Source organism: Prenolepis imparis, unplaced genomic scaffold (genome assembly GCF_030444845.1).
Source record: "Prenolepis imparis isolate NDT839.2.m4 unplaced genomic scaffold, iyPreImpa1.0 SCAF_15, whole genome shotgun sequence".
In the NCBI taxonomy this organism is placed as follows: domain Eukaryota; kingdom Metazoa; phylum Arthropoda; class Insecta; order Hymenoptera; family Formicidae; genus Prenolepis; species Prenolepis imparis.
Genome location: NW_028141173.1, coordinates 988,807 through 1,007,412, shown reverse-complemented (window position 1 = coordinate 1,007,412; position 18,606 = coordinate 988,807). Strand labels below are relative to the sequence as shown.

General features: G+C 36.0%; 1 protein-coding gene across 10 annotated transcripts in view; it reads right to left on the bottom strand.

Moving 5' to 3' along the window:
• Positions 1 to 1,231: 1,231 nt before the first annotated feature.
• Positions 1,232 to 18,606, bottom strand: part of LOC145946351 (uncharacterized) — a 31,668-nt gene continuing 14,293 nt past the window's right edge. For 2 of the 10 annotated variants that reach the window (XM_083055956.1, XM_083055958.1), the window contains 5 exons: positions 7,989 to 8,651; positions 7,527 to 7,728; positions 7,224 to 7,272; positions 6,770 to 7,091; positions 5,717 to 6,489 (listed from right to left, as the gene is read on the bottom strand). In XM_083055956.1, coding sequence (XP_082912082.1) covers positions 6,326 to 6,489; positions 6,770 to 7,091; positions 7,224 to 7,272; positions 7,527 to 7,728; positions 7,989 to 8,651 — 1,400 coding nt within the window. In that variant the 3' untranslated portion in view covers positions 5,717 to 6,325. Of the gene's footprint in view, positions 3,091 to 3,334; positions 3,454 to 3,494; positions 4,381 to 5,716; positions 6,490 to 6,769; positions 7,092 to 7,223; positions 7,273 to 7,526; positions 7,729 to 7,988; positions 8,652 to 18,606 lie in introns of those variants that run through there. The other 8 variants (XR_014427039.1, XR_014427038.1, XR_014427040.1 and 5 more) reach the window with 8 other exon arrangements.

Genomic DNA, 18,606 nt, shown 5'->3' with positions numbered 1-18,606 from the left:
TGTGAATAAGAGATAAAGCAGTTAACGAGGATTAAATATGTCTTTAATATGTCCGAAAAACTATCGCCACAACCTCTTTGCAAAATATATTCTCCTATTAACTCAGACGATTTTTCGGATATATTAAAATACATTTATTGCCGCACTATCGCCACTACCTCTTTGCAAAATATATTCTCCTATTAACTCAGATGATTTTTCGGACATATTAAGACATTTATTGCCGCACTACCTCTTTGCAAAATATATTCTCCTATTAACTCAGATAATTTTTCGGACATATTAAAAGACATTTATTGCCGCACTATCGCCATTACCTCTTTGCAAAATATATTCTCCTATTAACTCAGATGATTTTTCGGACATATTAAGACATTTATTGCCGCACTACCTTTTTGCAAAATATATTCTCCTATTACTCAGACGATTTTTCGGATATATTAAAATACATTTATTGCCGCACTATCGCCATTACCTCTTTGCAAAATATATTCTCCTATTAACTCAGATGATTTTTCGGACATATTAAGACATTTATTGCCGCACTACCTCTTTGCAAAATATATTCTCCTATTAACTCAGATAATTTTTCGGACATATTAAAAGACATTTATTGCCGCACTATCGCCATTACCTCTTTGCAAAATATATTCTCCTATTAACTCAGATGATTTTTCGGACATATTAAGACATTTATTGCCGCACTACCTCTTTGCAAAATATATTCTCCTATTAACTCAGAGGATTTTTCGAGCATATTAAAAGACACATATGGGAAATATAACCTGTTTTAGATTAATAATGCTAAATAATTTTTACAGATGATGATACTTTTAACATTCGTAATAATAAAAAATACAATGTGTATCACTATGAATATTGTTATTAATAATTATTAAAATATTTAGTCATGATGTGAAATATCATTGATAATGTCTGAAAACTTTTATACGAAAATTGTAATAAAATGTTGAAATTAGATGAATATAAGAAAGAAAAAAGGAAATACTTGCATTAAAAAAACTGATAATGATAAAAGAAGAATAAACTCAAAACAAAGCGATTTCAATTATTATTGTAACATATTACGAGAAAATACTGGTTTATCAGGAAGCACAAAAACATCTTTATATTATAAAATAATATTAAAATTATATAAAATAATATAAATATCAAATGTATATATAGGGAGATAAATGTTTGTAAATTTGTTTCCATATATTTTATATAATTGTTTTTTTGTTTGTTTTACATTACACATACAATAATCAATGTTTTTTGTTACATTATTGTTACATCGTTACGTGCAGTGACATTTATCAAGTGGAACAAAATACAAAGACAGCTTTCTGCCATCAGCTGTAATATTAGTAAGTGTATAAATAGTGTGATATGATGAGAGAATTTTGTTATCAAGATTGTTTTTTTTATAGAGAAAGAGAGGAGTTGACGCAAGCAATGGAAGAAGATGGCTGCAGGTATCGCATACTTTACAATCTTGTTTACAATCGGATGGAAGTCGAAAGTATGCGACTCCCTACGTTCATTCCATCCGACATTATAAATTTATGATCCTTAGATTCTATGCGAGGATTACTATAAATCAGTCAAGCGTATCTAACATACTCTTTAGTTCATTCACAATTGATTTTTTTACGATACTCAATTAAATCCACTTTTAACGATATATTACGACGCAGTATCTAATTTCTGTGCTATAATCGAATTGGGACGAAGCGAAATTATTTCTGTATGTGTGCACGCGCACGTGCATAAAAATAAATGGATTTTCTTATCCGCGCTTTTTTCTGGAACACGATCTCTCGGCAAATAGAAAATTAACTTTGATTTCCCTTCGATGTGCAATTATTTCGGGGGGATACTTGTCACTCACAGTAAAATTCGACTGGTGCAAAGGATTTTCCGACACTAAACGCAGTCATCATTAACATCTTGGTTTATCGGAATCAGAGAAAGCAAGAATAGTTAATGATATCGCCTGTATAATGCTAAACATGACTATGTTTTATGTGCATCCGATATAAATACGCGAAGATAATATATAAACTAAGAAATAGACTCTTTTAACAAATTGCATTTACTTCATAAAATTGTAAAATTATCAATATATTTTATTTATTTATTTAATCAAAAGAAAATTTGCTTCTTTCTTTTTTGCATATTTTGTATACATTTATACATAATTTGTAAGTGTAAAAAACTTTGCGTATCACTTCAAGCAATCGACTCGAAGTGCGAGAAATCCCCTTCTCTCTCTCTCTCTCTCTCTCTTTCTTCATCTCTTTATTCTTAAGAGAAGGAGAAAGAGAAAGAGCTCGCAGTCACAAGAGACGCACGTGCGTGAAACATCCCGTGAAGCTGCTAATAGTCGCCTAAACGGTCGGTACGACCGCTATATGTCACCGCCGCCCTCCACTTACACGCATCGCCACGCACGATGTGCACGTGCGTGTGAATCTCGCGCCTTCTCCGCGTTTCTGGCACGCGAAGTCTTGCGATCCGCCCGTAGCGTTTAAACGTTTTTTTTTCTCACATTCGTCCCGTCAGATCGCGCGAATTAAAAAAATAAATCACAGGACGAAATTATGAGAATTCGCATGGTTTTATCGATGACAAGATATAATAATTTCACTCGCGCAGAGATTTGACTTTGTTAAACATAGTAATTAAGAGATATCGAGATGTTTAAAGAACATATTTATGTCGGATAAATAACAGTCTCGAGATTTGTGAAGAAACAGAACACTATAAATACAAAATAATTTCGAAATATGCGAAACATTTTATCCATTTAATTATTTAAGGCTTAAAGATATATTCACTAATATGTTAATTGTTCTATAGTGATCGTTCTCGTCGCTCGTATATATTCATCTTACGAGCATAAGGAACGATCGCGACTCAAAGTTGCGTACAGCTGTTGCACGTCATTCAACACGGTGCGTGCTTTCTACACAGCATCATCCCGGAGATTCAGCGTGTCTCAAATTCGTTCCTAAATCCTTTATCTTACGGCCACCGAATGGAGAAATATATGCACTTCATCCAGAACTTGCGATACAAAGTTTGCTGAAAATATACATTTTACTTAAACTCCGCAAATTTTATATAAAAGAGGAGATACAAATTAAATTATTTTATTACGAATTAAATTTAGAATTAAATTGAGCTAGTTTTTAAGAGACTTAAAAATAAATAAATATAATATAAATATAATATGCGACATGCGTATACATGTAAATCTATTTATGATAATTAATTATTAATTTTTTTATTGTTCGTTTTGTTTTTAATCGCGCTTTGTAATACATACATGTGGCTCATCATTCTATACCGATGATTGAGTCGAGTTCACTATCTTGTCTATTTGGATAAATCAGATCTGATGTTTATGTTGAATGTGTCAAACTGCATCATGTAAAGCGTACGTTTCTAAGAGCCAAAGGAAATTCGAGGAATCTAGATGAGAGTTCGAAGAAGCACAAAGTGATATCTCTCAGATTTCAATTTCCTCGCGCGTCTCTATTATGGAAACATCATCCTTATTTATTTATTTAATTGAGCAAATAAAATAGCCGTACAATCAAATAGTATATCTTATATAATACATAAAATTATACTGATTTTGTATTCGAGGCGTACGTAACTGAATATTCCGCTCATTATGATAATAATTAATTTAGAAAATTGATCTGAGAGATAGCTATTTGACATACGTCGATACAATTAAAAGATAAATGTAATTAATAGAAAAAGATATCTCTGACGCTTAAGAGAATATATAACAATCTACATAATATATATATATATATATATTTTTTTTTTTTTTTTTTTAATACTTGTATTTAATTGGAAAAATATAAATATTATATGCGCAATAACGGTTTGTTTTTGCGGACGTCCGACTATAGTTACGCTATGCAACACTTTCGTGATTTTCCTTTTAGTTACTTATGTTTATAATGAAGAAGCAAGCTGGCTGCACCGCGCTACACTATTTCACGCACGTTTCTCGCAATTATATATCCGGCAACTGGCCGAAAATTTATTCGCCGTCTCTAAGAGAGAGAAAAGCTCTAACGATGTCATCGACGTGCTCCTTTTCGCGGCGGTATATTTCCCAGGTCAGAAAATAAAATGCACGTGCTATTCCCGCTTCTCGATGCACGCGCGGTGTTGACGCGCCGGTCGCAGCCCGGCAGCGGTCGCTCGTACTGTTCCAGATTTTACGGAGAATATTAAAGCCCACGGTGCACGGTTTGTTTGCAAAACATCGCGCTCGCAAACATTCGCCGGCCATTGGGGTCCAGAGTTTCCTCCTCCTCTCCCTCTTCGATATATACTTTTCTCTTCGACATCCTGTGCCGAGAGAAATTGTATTCTAAGGTACAGTGACTATGCCGCGTAGAAACTATTCTCAACCTACCAGTTTCTTTTTCAAGTGTTATTTCGATAATATTTCGTATAATATATACGCGACGTTAAATAAAGATGAAATTTTCTCGAGTAGAAACACAAAATCTCGTAGATTCATTTTTGACAGATGACAAAAGTTTCGCAAAATATGAAATAAGTATTTATAATCTTATATAAACGAAATTTTTGGCATATATGTCATTTTTTATTTATAAAATATCCCGTTTGAATATATAATTTCCGAAATAATAAAATTAAGTCGCGAACAAACTGATTTTTTAAAGGAGAATTGTGTTTGTCGATGATAAATAATTAAGATTTATTCTTATTATCTCTTATATAATCACTGTTACACTTTTTTTACACGTCAATTTTTGCCGAAATGTATGCAACTGCCACACAATGTTCTTGTGCACATGAACATTTCGGTGTATAATAATTGGAAAGAGGGACGTTTACATTTAATAGAAATTAACTTTAGTTGATCTATACATATAAGATTAATTACTTCGTAATTTGATTTTTTTTAAGTTATTAACACATCTATCACTAATCATTATTTACATTGCGATTGTCACGGAAACGATTTTATTCTAATCTCTATAGTTGACATAAAACATATTTATACGATTAAACATATATAGCTTTATTTATTAAATCTATGTAAGAGGGAACTCTCTACAACAAGATGGTTTTCTCTACACTTTGTATCGCGCTTTTATAATAGATTTGTATTAATTAAGCTACTGCAAATGTTTATGTCGCAATAGAAGAGATATCATTCTCGATCATGTCTCGAAACATATAAAAGCACGAAAAATCACATGAAAATTTCATGGACATTATTCTACAAATAATTTTACATTATTAATAATTTAATTAATCATTTATTTATTTTAACAGAATATATAGGAGAATCCATGTAATAAGAGGGGAAAAAAAAACATTAAAATAACAGCAGAATAACAATAAAATAAAATAAACTAAAATAAATTATAAAGTAAAATAAAGCAGAATAAAATAAGATATAATAAAGTAAAATACAGTTAAAATTTAATTATAAATAATTTTACATTAATTCGAAAAAAAATCTTTCTGCGATAAATTCGTCATCACTACGCGTTTTTCCATTCTGTCGCGATCGAAATGATATCTCATTCTCGTTATGCGGAAACTCTAGTTAGCCACTCGTTCACAATGTTTCTTCATATAGATATTAAATACTGAAGCAATCGTAAAACACGATGTACAAAGATAGAGGTATTTTCAAGTGTGTGTTACCATTAAAAAACGAAACAAAGTTAAGAGATCGTTTCGCAATCGTTGTTTTCGTCGCATGACACATCTCTGACGCTCAGAACAGATAAGAGATGCAACCGCGATGGTTGTATCATCTCTGCGAAAGGATTCAGTCGTTACAGGATACCGCATCGTATCATTTCATACGATAAGCGCGATTATATTCGCGTACAATACGTATTAACACGCTTACGCAGTAAAAGACGCGAGGCAACACACGACGAGTTGGTTTAACATCGAATTAACACAACAACGATTTTACGCGAGTTTTACAAACGTATGTATATCCCTAATTTCCTCGTGCGCGAGTTAGATTCTTCGCGAATAATATTATTAAATAACTATTCAATAATATTATTAAATAATTATCGGATGGATATTATTCGATAATATTTGTTAAATTTAATCTGATGGGATATTATTCGCGTTAATAAAATTTTAATATTCAAGTATATCACTCACCGTTCGACGAGAATTCGCGCGCAAATCCGCGTCTCCGAATTGCAAATCGCGCAAAAAATCGTCGTCCTTCGTTTTTCACCTTCGGAATACACCTCACTGCAATTTGGTCGATTTAATCGTCGCGAGTTCACATAAAGCATTTGGAACGCGTTTGGAACTCCATGGGCGCGAAACCCGTCGTGGAAACGCCCGATGATACGGTGGAACTCATTATGCCAGACGGGACGCCAACACTTCCGACACCGCTGGTCGACACGTTGTTAGTTCCGGGTTCCTCCTTTACGTTTACCACTGCAAACAGTCAGCAAACCATATACGACATATTCCGAAATCGTTCCCCGGCGATTTCTGTCATTACAAATTCTCCAATCGGGATTTGAACAAAAGAATTTCCGGGAAAGATATGTATATTACGATATTTAAAATCAGTCTCAAATTATTCAACAAAATGCATATATAATTTCCATTCAAAAATTAGAACATCTAATCCGAAAATTAGGAATTGACAATTAATATATAGAATATATTATTGGAATAAAATTTAATAATAATTTTTATTAAAATCGCTTACTCTCGGGCCAATAGCATCTCCCGGGCATCGTATCCGTGGTCATCGCTGAGTCATGCCTCCTGCTGCACGCGGCGAAACTGTTGCCGAAGGAGCCACCGCCCATGGAACCGGGCGACCCGGCCGTTCCACCTGGAACATCCAGGTAATTGCCTTGAAAAACTTTGTCTGGTCGTTCGGCGTTACCTCTCTCGACAAAAGAGGGCACAAAATGCGAGTATAATGACTCACTTAGCGAGGTACCCAGTTGACTGTAGCCGTTCATAGCCGGGATTTGCATCGACTGCATCGGCTGCAATTGCGATTGTAGCTGTAATTGAAAAAACTCGTATGTTTCGAGCCAAAATTTACGATAAATATTCCTCTACAAAAGAATTGGATTTGGATTACATTTTATTCGATATCAGATTGAATATATATTACGATTTGTTATCTCTATACAGTTTATAAGACTTACCGATTGACAATGGTTGTATGAGAGCTGCGATTGTTGAAGACTCCATGGACTTTAATAAAAAAGAAAACAAATTTTATATTTTCTCAGATTTAAGATATATACAAAGAATGTTATAAATTAATATTATTGCGAAAGAAAGAATATATTTTAACGTATAAATATTGTTAATAATTAAGGAACCAATATCATTGACTTTCTTCGTTCTATCTAAGAACTTTAGCATAATTTTTTGCGAACTTTTGAGAAGTCTGTGTATTAACGCAAATACGTTATCATAAATTTGCACATGATATTTGAATATACCTCGTATCGTATCGCGTGTAAGGAGGAGGGGCGTACGAAGGGGGTGAATGGCCGAAAATGTTCCTAGGTCCCAAATGTACATGAGTTGTCGAGAATGGATCGCCGAATAGTTGTTTGTGATACGGTGCATTTCTATAAGGACGCTTCATTCGTCTTCGCCTCCGGTAATTGCCGTTCTCGAACATATCTTCATACTGTGGATCTATACGATAACGCGAAAAAGTATTTAGATAATAAATATCTATGAAAATAAAGTGATTATATTCAATTTCTATGAAATATTACTGATTGTGAATAAACTTGTCTTTAATTTTATATAGAATAAAAATAAATATATAGAAGCATCTGAATCCGCGGAAATTAGGAACTGGCAATTAAAAATTCGTTAAATAATCCTATTTCTCATGAAAGTAAAATTAATCAAACTAAAAGATATATAGCGCGGACGGAGTATTAATTTACCGAGGGTCCAAAAATTGCCCTTTCTCTCGCCGCCGCCCTCCCGGGGCACCTTGACAAAGCACTCGTTCAACGACAGATTGTGCCTGATGGAGTTCTGCCATCCCTTCTTGTTTTTCTCGAAGTAGGGAAATTTGGCGGTGATGTAACCGTAGATCTCGCTGAGAGTCGCCCTCTTTTGCGGACTGTGCTGAATCGCCATGGCGATCAGGGCAACGTAGCTGAAGGGCGGTTTGCTGTTGGCGGCAACGGCGGTGGAGGAGCCGCCGTTAGGGTTGCTCGCCCCGGACGCGGTGACGGTCGCGCCACTGTCCGTGGTGACCGCGGTGGGCGTGGAGGGTGTTAACGGCGTGGAGGGTGCTAACGGCGTGGAAGGATTGCTATTGGTGGTGCTGTGAAGGGTGCCTATGGACGACGAGCCCTTGTCATCCAGGAGATGATGCGTCGAACCGGCGGTGCCGGTTGTCGCCGAGTGCATAGAGGCTACGGGATTGGGGCTGTGCAGACTTTGACGCGAATGATGATGATGGTGGTGGTGGTGGTGGTGGCTCAATGGGGAGACGTGATGCGACGTCAGACTGTTGCGGCACAGGCTGCCGGTCATCGTGGCGTCCAGGTCCTTTGAGGTGCCGCCGATGCAGCCGCTCTGCAGCTCGAAACCGCTCACTGAAACGAGAAATTCCACATTTTTACACTTGATACTATAGTAATTTATCTTTCTTAATTTATTTTTCTAACGATGAAACATAAATTGACGTAATTAAGTACAGCCGAGTTTTTGGAACTTCCCTCCTGCGTTGTATTATTTTTAATTAAATATTGCATAATGAGAAGAAATATTTTTGTACGACGGAGCTGCGGCAATGAAATAATAGCAAATCGAGACGCATGATGGCGAATTCCGAGACGACGATCGGACGTGACGATTACTCCGAGAACTTGGACAATGGGCAGGCTTGCTCGTTGTCTTCCTTCCTTCCTTCCTTCCATTCCTTTCATCGATCGGCTGATTCGCACGTGAATGCGTAACGCAATTCTCAGAAATCTCGCCCGGGCAAAACAATTGACCCATTTAAGAGGAACTTGTACCTCGAGACACCCGAGGCCCACATAGGTTTTATGTTTAGAGAGTCGATATACGAAACCCATGAGTGAGCGAGAGAGAAAGAGAGAGAGAAGGAAACAGGGACAAAAAGAGCACTCGGGCGATAATTTAAAGTTTCTCAAATAGGTCTTTTGCACAAGTACAAATTTAGATGTTTGACTAATTTAGAAAGAATTTTTGTCAACTTTTACAGGCATGTAGCAGTTTGAGCAAAGGTACACTGCAGAAAATAATGTGAAAATCATTAAAGATAGTAATTTCGTAGCAGGTCTATTAATTTTAAAATTTATTACTCGACGATATAAATGATACGTCATCAATGTATCATCTGTATTAAGATGCGCTCGCACGAAGGATAAAAAAAAGTTTTAAAAAAAATTCTATAGATATAAAATACAATTTAAAACTAATAATTTATCCATGTTATGTAAAAACTTGATAATACGTCGTAGAGAGCAATATTGAATTTTCCTTCACCATGCGCGAAGCTTTGCAAACGCAACTTCCATTAAAACAGTACGATAATCTGTTTTTTTTTTTGCGATGCGATAAAATCGCAAAACGCCGAAGAGAACGAGAGAGAGAAAGAGCGAGTTGCACTCGCGTACTCGGAAGTACGAGGGGGAAGGGAAGAGAGAGAGGGGGAGAATGAGGGACCAGCATCGAGTGCATCGGTGCCCCGCGGCACGTGTAACTGGAACTGGATGTAACTGGACACCAATAACTTACGTGTACGCCGCGGGCGAAATAGGGAAAGAGAAAGAAAAAAAAGCACGCCCGGAACCGAATAAAAGCGAACGAGCTCGGGACGAGGCAAAATGTGGAAGAGGCGAAAGGATAAAAAGGCGAAAGTCAGCCCCGATTAGTCGAAAGAAATTTATCCGCTGTAAACGAAATAGTCGCGATATATTTTATTATTCGTTATTACAAACTATTGCAATATTATTAAATAATAAAATACAAAAATTTACTGATAAAAAAATTCAAACGGTTTTTAATCTATTCTTAAAAAGCAGAGACCATCGATTTAAATCACAAATGTTTATGTATTATAAATATGTTACATAAATATTATGCAACTATATATATACATGTGTTTAAAAAAAGATAGTAAATAATAAATATAACTAGTATAACAAATTTGTTCTTTTGATTAATCTTTACAAAGTGAGTTTCTTCATTGAGAATATATGAAGATTAGATTATAAAGTCACATGTTGAAAAGCAAATCTGCAGTTTTATATCGTTATGTAATTAACATCACACTACGAGTCGTTAACCGGGAACGTTAACGGCCGCACAAATTGCTTCGCACGCGTGTAAAACGCGTGGAAGAAATTCTCAAAGCGTAAAATGACTATCGCAAGGGGAAGAAGCTGAGGAATAAAGATCATATATCTTGAAACACACATTTCGCAGTAACGCTGAAAACCTGTGACATAAGAATCACTCTTCAAATTATTTCTTACGAGAACATTTATGAGCAACAAAATGAATACAGAGTATACATGTTCTTATCTCTTTTTCAATTTATAATAAATATTGCAAAATATAATTTCTTTCTATTAAATTTTAATCAAATGTAAAATGCTTGAAAAAAATTGTGCTTTTCCCTCAAGGATATTTTATTTGACAAATGTACGCGATTCGAATTAATTAAACGCGGATGTAAGAGACGGATGGAAAATTTGCAAGCAAATCTGTGCTAAAAGCGAGGCTTAAAGATGCTCGGTAACTTCTCGGTATAATATATATGATATAACGATCGGTGCGAAAGTCGAACGTCATGTATTTCGATCCGTTACACGGGATATTACGTGTCTACAACATCCTCGGCATAGGTTCGATGATACTGTTGCCGGTTACGGATCGCGAAAACGCGGACACGTGCTCCGGGCTAGAGATGGATTCGCCAAACAAGACGTCCACGCAACACACAGACAGACACCGGGTGTAAAATTTCCCGGTGTCGCGCCAGAAGACCTCGTCCTGGCGAAGAGACGTGTTGTGGAAACAAGGAATACACCGTGCCGTGCTCACGCATCGATCGCACGATGATCTCACGAACGTCATGCACGAGCTTCAACGCTTCTTTAGAATGACGCAAATTCTTTTTTATTTTTTTTTTTTTATTTTTTACCAATCACGAATTCAGCAGAAAATTATTTCACGAAATCGAAGCGCAAGAACAAGATAATTTGCGTATGCATTATTCTAGTATCTACGCACAGAGAATTTTCTTTTAGAATTTACCCTGAAAATCATGGTAATCGTGGGATAATATAGTATGGAAAGAATTTTATGAGAATTTCTCTGATTAATATTTAGCACAATAAAAATAATAATATATCTATCACAATAAAACGTGTTTCATTTATTTTACTATGCAGTTTAATAAAATTAATCAAACATGTTTTCTATTTTATTGTGATAGATATTATTTTTATTGTAATAAATATTTAGAGAAATTCTCATAAAATTCTTTCCATACCATATTGTCCCACGATTACCATGATTTTCAGGGTAAATTCCAAGAGAAAATTCTCTCTGTGTACATATCTATATATGTATAGAGTAAATTATGGAGTTAATTATTCTTGCACTAAAAAAAAAGTACGAATGATAAGACTGATATCAAAGTTTCAAAATTAAAGATCGACAAGATTATTCTTTCGAATATTTTAGTCGTATAGTAAGTTCCTTAAAAATTTAATAAAAATATGATGCATTATATACAGATGTAATAAAAGAAAGAGGAAGAGAGAATGCGTTACAAATAAAATTATTTTTAAAATTACTAAAAAATGATGTAATTTCTCTTAAGTATCATAAAAGCACATATTTTCGTATTTTGTTTCAAAATAAATAGTTTCCTATGAGATTTTTACTCCTTACACTTATAATGTTTTCTCTGTTCTCTAATTAATAATAATTAATATATAGTGTCAGATATTTTAACATATCTAGTAATATTAAAACGTGAAATAATATTTTGCGAATTTCTATAGCTCCGGGCTATGTCGATTCAGATTTTTTCGTATTTCCGGAAATACAATTTTTTCCATCGCGAAATATCCACGTTATTCATCTCTATCGCCGTAAAATTGCTCGAAAAACCGACTCGAGAATAAAAAGAGAGAATGAGAGAAAAATGGATTTTAATATAACGACGCAAATCTCTCTTTTCATATAGCCATCGTAGCTACTGCCATCGGGGTGTACGATTTCCTGCAGCAGCGAGAGGCCAGGATCATCCTCGTGTACACGAAGAGAGGCGGTGTTTTGAAAACAAGAATACGCTACCGCGCTCGGTTATTGTCATAACATCGATCCGCAATGTTCTGCGATGGCCGCGACAAACTGTATCACATATATATGAGAGCCCTAATCACGAGAAGAGAAATACACAATCTCTGGGGATAATAATCAGTCGTTCTCGATTGACCTCGCGGAAAAGTGCGGGCGACTTTAGCACGAGAAATCTGATATTATTGATAACAAGATCGAATATTGATCGATACTCTTTATACGATAATCTTTATTAATCTTATGTATTTTTAAATCACCCTGTAAAAAATAGAAAGATATACATGTTGAAATGAATAGACCGGAAAAATTCAAACCTTTTCACGAAATTGAATACTTAAATCTTCGAAATTATATAAACCTTTTTTTTATTTTTTCTTCCATGTCTTCCTGTATGTCTAGTATACTTTTAGTACCATTTAGCGATTCACCAAGTGTGCGAAATTTCTGAGATAAAAGGATATTCACCTCAGCATATACCTATGTAAAGAAATGACAATGATGCGAAAAGAGAGACGCGAATGTACGTTTAACGACACTATGTGGAATTAACAAACGAGCATGACACAAACGGTGTACGTTTCAACCGGAAGTTGACTACGACGGAGCGGAGACCACCTCACATGTGATAGCTCGGTGACGCGAAAAGAAACGGAAACGACGGACGAGACGTAACGCGTAGACGGTATATCGATTAACCCCGGGGGGCGAAGGTCGTCGTCTTCGTCGTCGTCGCAGAAAACCGTGGCATTCGCATTCCTGAAATGCTGCTGCTGGGTTGAACGAGGAATCGGTATCCGGGCGCCGATAAGCGAAATACAATACGTCGTGACATCACGCGCGTTGCTCGGTGAACCGGCGACAGAACCGTGACAGAACAACGACAACGTGGGGCAACGAGATACAGCCATCTCGTCTTCGGAAACGGATAACTCTCTCTCTCTCTCTCTTCCCTATCCTCTCGAGAGAGAAAACCTCATTGTCATTTCCTACTTGCAAATATTAGGTTGATTCATAAACAAGTTCCACTAGATAATTACTGAATCACTTTTTCTAAGGAATCATGAGTTTTTAAATCGAAACAAAACAATCACAGATGTATAAATGCAGTGAATGAATACAGAAAAATTGCATCTATTTTTTTACAATTACTTTTTTGTATCAAAATCTCCGAAATTCTTCGAGGAAGAAATTAATAAATTACCATCTAAATGGAAACAAATAATAGTACTTTAATAATGAATAAGATACATAGCAGATTAAAATCTATTGTGAATAATTTTAAATATAAAAATTCAGTTTGTTAAGTAAAACGGAACTCATTTATGAATCAAATACAGAGATTCCAAATTATTAATAATTCAGCGATAATCGGGCTTAACGATTAATTGTCTTCTTACTCGCAAATTCTACGACAAAGAAATTGATCCATTTCCCTCTTGATGAGACTTAATTAAAGTGAGAAATCTTTCCTTCTCGTCAATCTCGTTGCAACCGTAGATGTACATATATTCCAAGAATCATGAACTCATTCCGCGTTGCGTAAAATTGCAAAGTCGGCGGAACATCGGCGAAGGATATCGAGAAAAGGCAGCAATTGCATTTTCGTATGCCAAATAATTACGACTCCGAAGGCCAAATTTGCGTAATGTTTATTACATGACGTGGCCTCCTCGAGCCGCTGACCGCTGCATTCCATTTCGAATTGCGAAACATTAATTGCAATTTACATATTTCTGTTTTTAACTCACCTTTTCAAGTCAAAATCTTTAATAATGCAATAAAATCTTCTCACACCTCTAACATAATCAACAAGATTGTTGTATAATATAAAAGATATTTATTACAAAGAATAGCGTCAATTAAAAATATTTCTAAATTTTGAAAGATTTTATATTATATAAAAAAATGTATAATATTATAAATATTCAAAAATTAAATTTTGTTCTGCTTTATTCTGACATTTGGGAATTATTCTACTGTATATCTGTTGGATTAAAATTTATATAAAAAAAGTTCTGCCCTTCTTGCGAGGATCATGACGATTTCGTCTTCAGGATCAGGATTATTCGCGAGAGACAGGAGCAGATGTGTACCAACGGGTGTCGCGTAGCAAATCTCCAGTTGCAGTCAGGTGTGTTGGCGAACGTTTTGTGACGTTATCGCGATCTTGGTGCCTGCTTGCTCATGCACCTTAGTTAGCATCCCCCTTCCTCTTCCTCTCTATCTGCCATATGTACATACATAGCTCCTGGCGTGTATTACATAGAGCACGCGTTACGTTTCCGCATGTGTGTATATACGTAACATACGCGAGAGCACATTTCTCGTTACTGATAACGGATCATTCTTTCGAAACGCTATCGCCGCAAAGTATAAATATTTTGTAAAATTGCCTGCCGATTAATTAATTCCGCCGGACTCTCTCACGGCCGTCTGTCTTTATTGACAAAAATGTCTGAATTTCTTTCCCTAATTGTGAGTGTTAATTTTGCAAATTTTTCAAACAAACTCTTTCCAATTTTTGATATCTGAATTATTTGTTCGTTATAAATTATATAATAAAACGAATGTTTTTGCTTTTATCACACATACACACACAATCGTTGTTCCGTATTATATTATTTATTCACGTGCAATTAATCTTGCTAACCGGCCTCAATTAGACGATCTGCACGCGTGCATCTGGGATAGCATATATGCAGATGTGCATAATGGGATTTTGCTAATTCGATGAGATCAAGTGGCAAAAGCTCGAAAGAGAAAAGCGTACACGTGACCGCGTATCGACCTACCCCTAATTAGAGTAGGAAATGTACTGAAAACATAATACGCTCATTAACATGAGATATATCCGCGCACATTTACATCTTTTTACTTTATAAGAAAAATTATACATAAAAAAATCATCATCTGTGTAATTTTAGAATTATATAATAATGTACATTTAATTTATATTAAAATTATTATTATATAATAATTTTGGCAGAATTAATAAAAGTGCATTTATGTAGATATAAAGGTTTTGTTATCAAAAAGACAAGTTAGTTTAGTTTTTTTGGGGCTAATTTCATATCATCTCTTTTTTTCTCAGTTTAATTCGTACAAATGATCGATGAGAGGAAATGGGGGTATAGGGACAGGGGGGAAAAGAAAGATACACGAGACGCGTGACGAGGGTGAGGTCAAACGGGCTCGAAAGCCTCGCGGCGACTCTCGGCTCGCGATAGAAATTCGATACTCCGTCGTCGTCTCTTTTCATCCTTCCTTTTCTCTTTCTCTCGTTCTCTTCTCTGTCTTTCTATACGCACCTTTTAAAACATCATATCCGAGAAGAATAATGATTACTCACTCACGTCCCGTTTTCTCGCTGCCACCCATCTTCTCTCTTTCCACCATCTATTTTCCGCGCGTATAATATAATTATAAAAAATCAACTTTATTGTATAGAAGTCCGCGGAATCGTATTTAATCGCGCGAAATGTATCGGCCAAGAAGGCTCTCGAGTAGAAGAGTATCGGATGTGGGGGCCTCATACGAGGATAAAAGATAGACTCGCGAAGCCAGGGGGCCAGGGGGTCATCTCAACGACTACGACTTATCTCGCGATATCTTCCGCGTGAGCCAATCGTCGTTCGGTATCTCGACCTCAGCATCGTCGGCGTCGTCGTCGTCGTGACGTAAGGAGAGAAGCATATACGCTAACGCAAGCTCATATTCGTTTTCTACGATTTGATCCGTCTCTGCCACATATACACGATATTCATAATTGAAAACAACTCGAGACATCTTTCACTTCCTGATCTACAGGATTAAACTCTTGTTTATTACATAATTTTTGGTGTAAAAAAAAAAGAGTAATATTACTCAATTTTTCTCTCCTACTTCCTGTATCACTCGTATTTTTTATCATAAAATAATAATCCTTATATTTTTATCATTTTGTAAATTTTCTTGTGACAGTATATTTAATGAAATTGTCATGAGACTGTTTTTGGTCTTATCATTATCGCATTCGTCGCGACTTGACATTTAATTACAGTAAGTGTTCATCGAAGGGATCCGCAATCACAGTTTTTGTTTTAGAGAGAATATTTATTCAATTTTTCATTTGTTTGCGTTGCATTTATGCCGAGACGACTTCTTCGACGTCACCGACGACTTCGAGATCCCGACGTTCGGAGTTCGCTACGATTTTGCTTACGTAAATCCCCCCGCTTTATCGATCGCAGTCGAGCCGATTCCGCAACGTAATAATATTCACGCAATATACATATGTAACGCCCGTTAATTAATTCCCGCGAGATAAGAGAGAGACGAAAAGAGAATTTCGACTTGGGAAAACAAGAACAGTCGCGCGACACGACGATATATCCCTCCTAGTATACCCTTCCTCGATGACTCTTCTTTTTTTTTCCCCCCCCGAAAGAGATGACGAGGAGTTTATCTCCCTGTGCTATCGTGTTTTGCTATAGTAAATATGCAGCTCGAGTGCTGTTTTGCACAGGCGTTGTACCCGCCATTCGCATTGATTAATCGGGAGAGAGAGAAGCTCTCTCCCTCTTTTTCCTCTACTCGATCGCGAACGAGAACAGAAAAACATAAATGAGCGCAAAAGTCGAGCGATCTGATTATTTAACAAGAGAATATAGACACGATACTATCTTTCGAAGGGGGCATGAGGATTCGGTTCATCGGCATTATACATATGTGTATAATGAGCTTCTATTATCAAGTATCGTTTACGACTTTTATTCGATTATCCATCCTACTGCATAACTTTTGCGAAATCGATAAATTCGCTTACAAGGATAACTAATTAGCCCAATTAGCACGGTGGTCCGGCATTACCGTAGCTTATCGCGAAACTATAGCTTCTGTCAATTTCTATAACGCAAGACGTATAACGTTGCTTTTTGCTTGCGATAACATTCGCGATAGTCTATCGCGCAAAATTAGCGATCGCCTGCCGAACCGACTGCCCTTGTTTACTACCCATAATATTTCGATGCTTAAATACGCGATGATTAATATCCCTGACCTGATTTCCAAGTAAATAAACAGGGTCATCGATTCATACTTTCCTTTACAAAAAAAATCTATCACATCTGCAATTCTGCAATTTATTTTGTCAAAAGTCCGAAAAATGAGCCATTAATGTCGAAAGCAATTTGCGAAAAGAAAAATCAAGTGCACAATAGCAATTGTTTAAATCGAGATCTCGCGCGGTTTTACTATACGAATAAATTAAAACGATAGATTAAATTCGTGACCCCTGTAAGACAAATGTAAGAGATAGATACCTATGTTGAATATTGAATAAACTATTGTTTATTGACACTTACATGTGTAAATCCAAGTATGTAAAATTTTGTTCTAAGAATTATTCCACATTCATGTACGTTAGATGAATGTATCAGATAAATTAAGGAATAATACAACTATTATAATTAATTAATAATAGTCGGGGCAATATAAATAAATATTATCCTGCCGTTTAAGAATCATCTAAATTTGTTCACTCCTTATCAGACATACTAAGATTTTCACAATCGTACAATAGACTATATAATCAGGCCGCGGAGCAGCGCAATAATAATAATTAAATCAGCGTTTAAGAGCGATAATCGGCTACCCTATAATTAGACGTGTCAGCTATTTCGTACGACTTTATCGTACGGCCTTTATTGCCTCGATAAACTTGCATTGCGTGGTTAAGTGGCGAATAGATGTTCGCGCGAACGATGTAGAACACGAACCGTGACCCGGCGAATCGCAATTTTGTAACAGTCGCCATAAATCATCCGATCGAGAGTATCTTCTCGTATCTTTCGAATCCGATCCATCGAAAAATTCCCCCCCAAAATTATGAATAACATTCTGCACTCGTGTGCACAAAATCAAGATCTTTTTTTCAAGGAGAAACCTGCCTCTAATAGAGAATTAATGGAGAGAGATGACAAGTTTAATCTTCTGTCAACGAAAACACAGGCAGTTAATCATCCGTTGATGGAAAGGTGAAAAATTATTGACAGAAGAGTTAAAGTACATACATTAGTTCCCGAATTCGCGATATTAATTAAAGGGGCGAGAGAGGACGAATATCGATTATATTTCCCCCGGTTCTAAATGCGAGCGCTCTCTAAAGTCGCGACCTCCATGAGTGGAATCCACGAAGAAGCTGTCTTCGTTGATACATCGGCTTTCGCT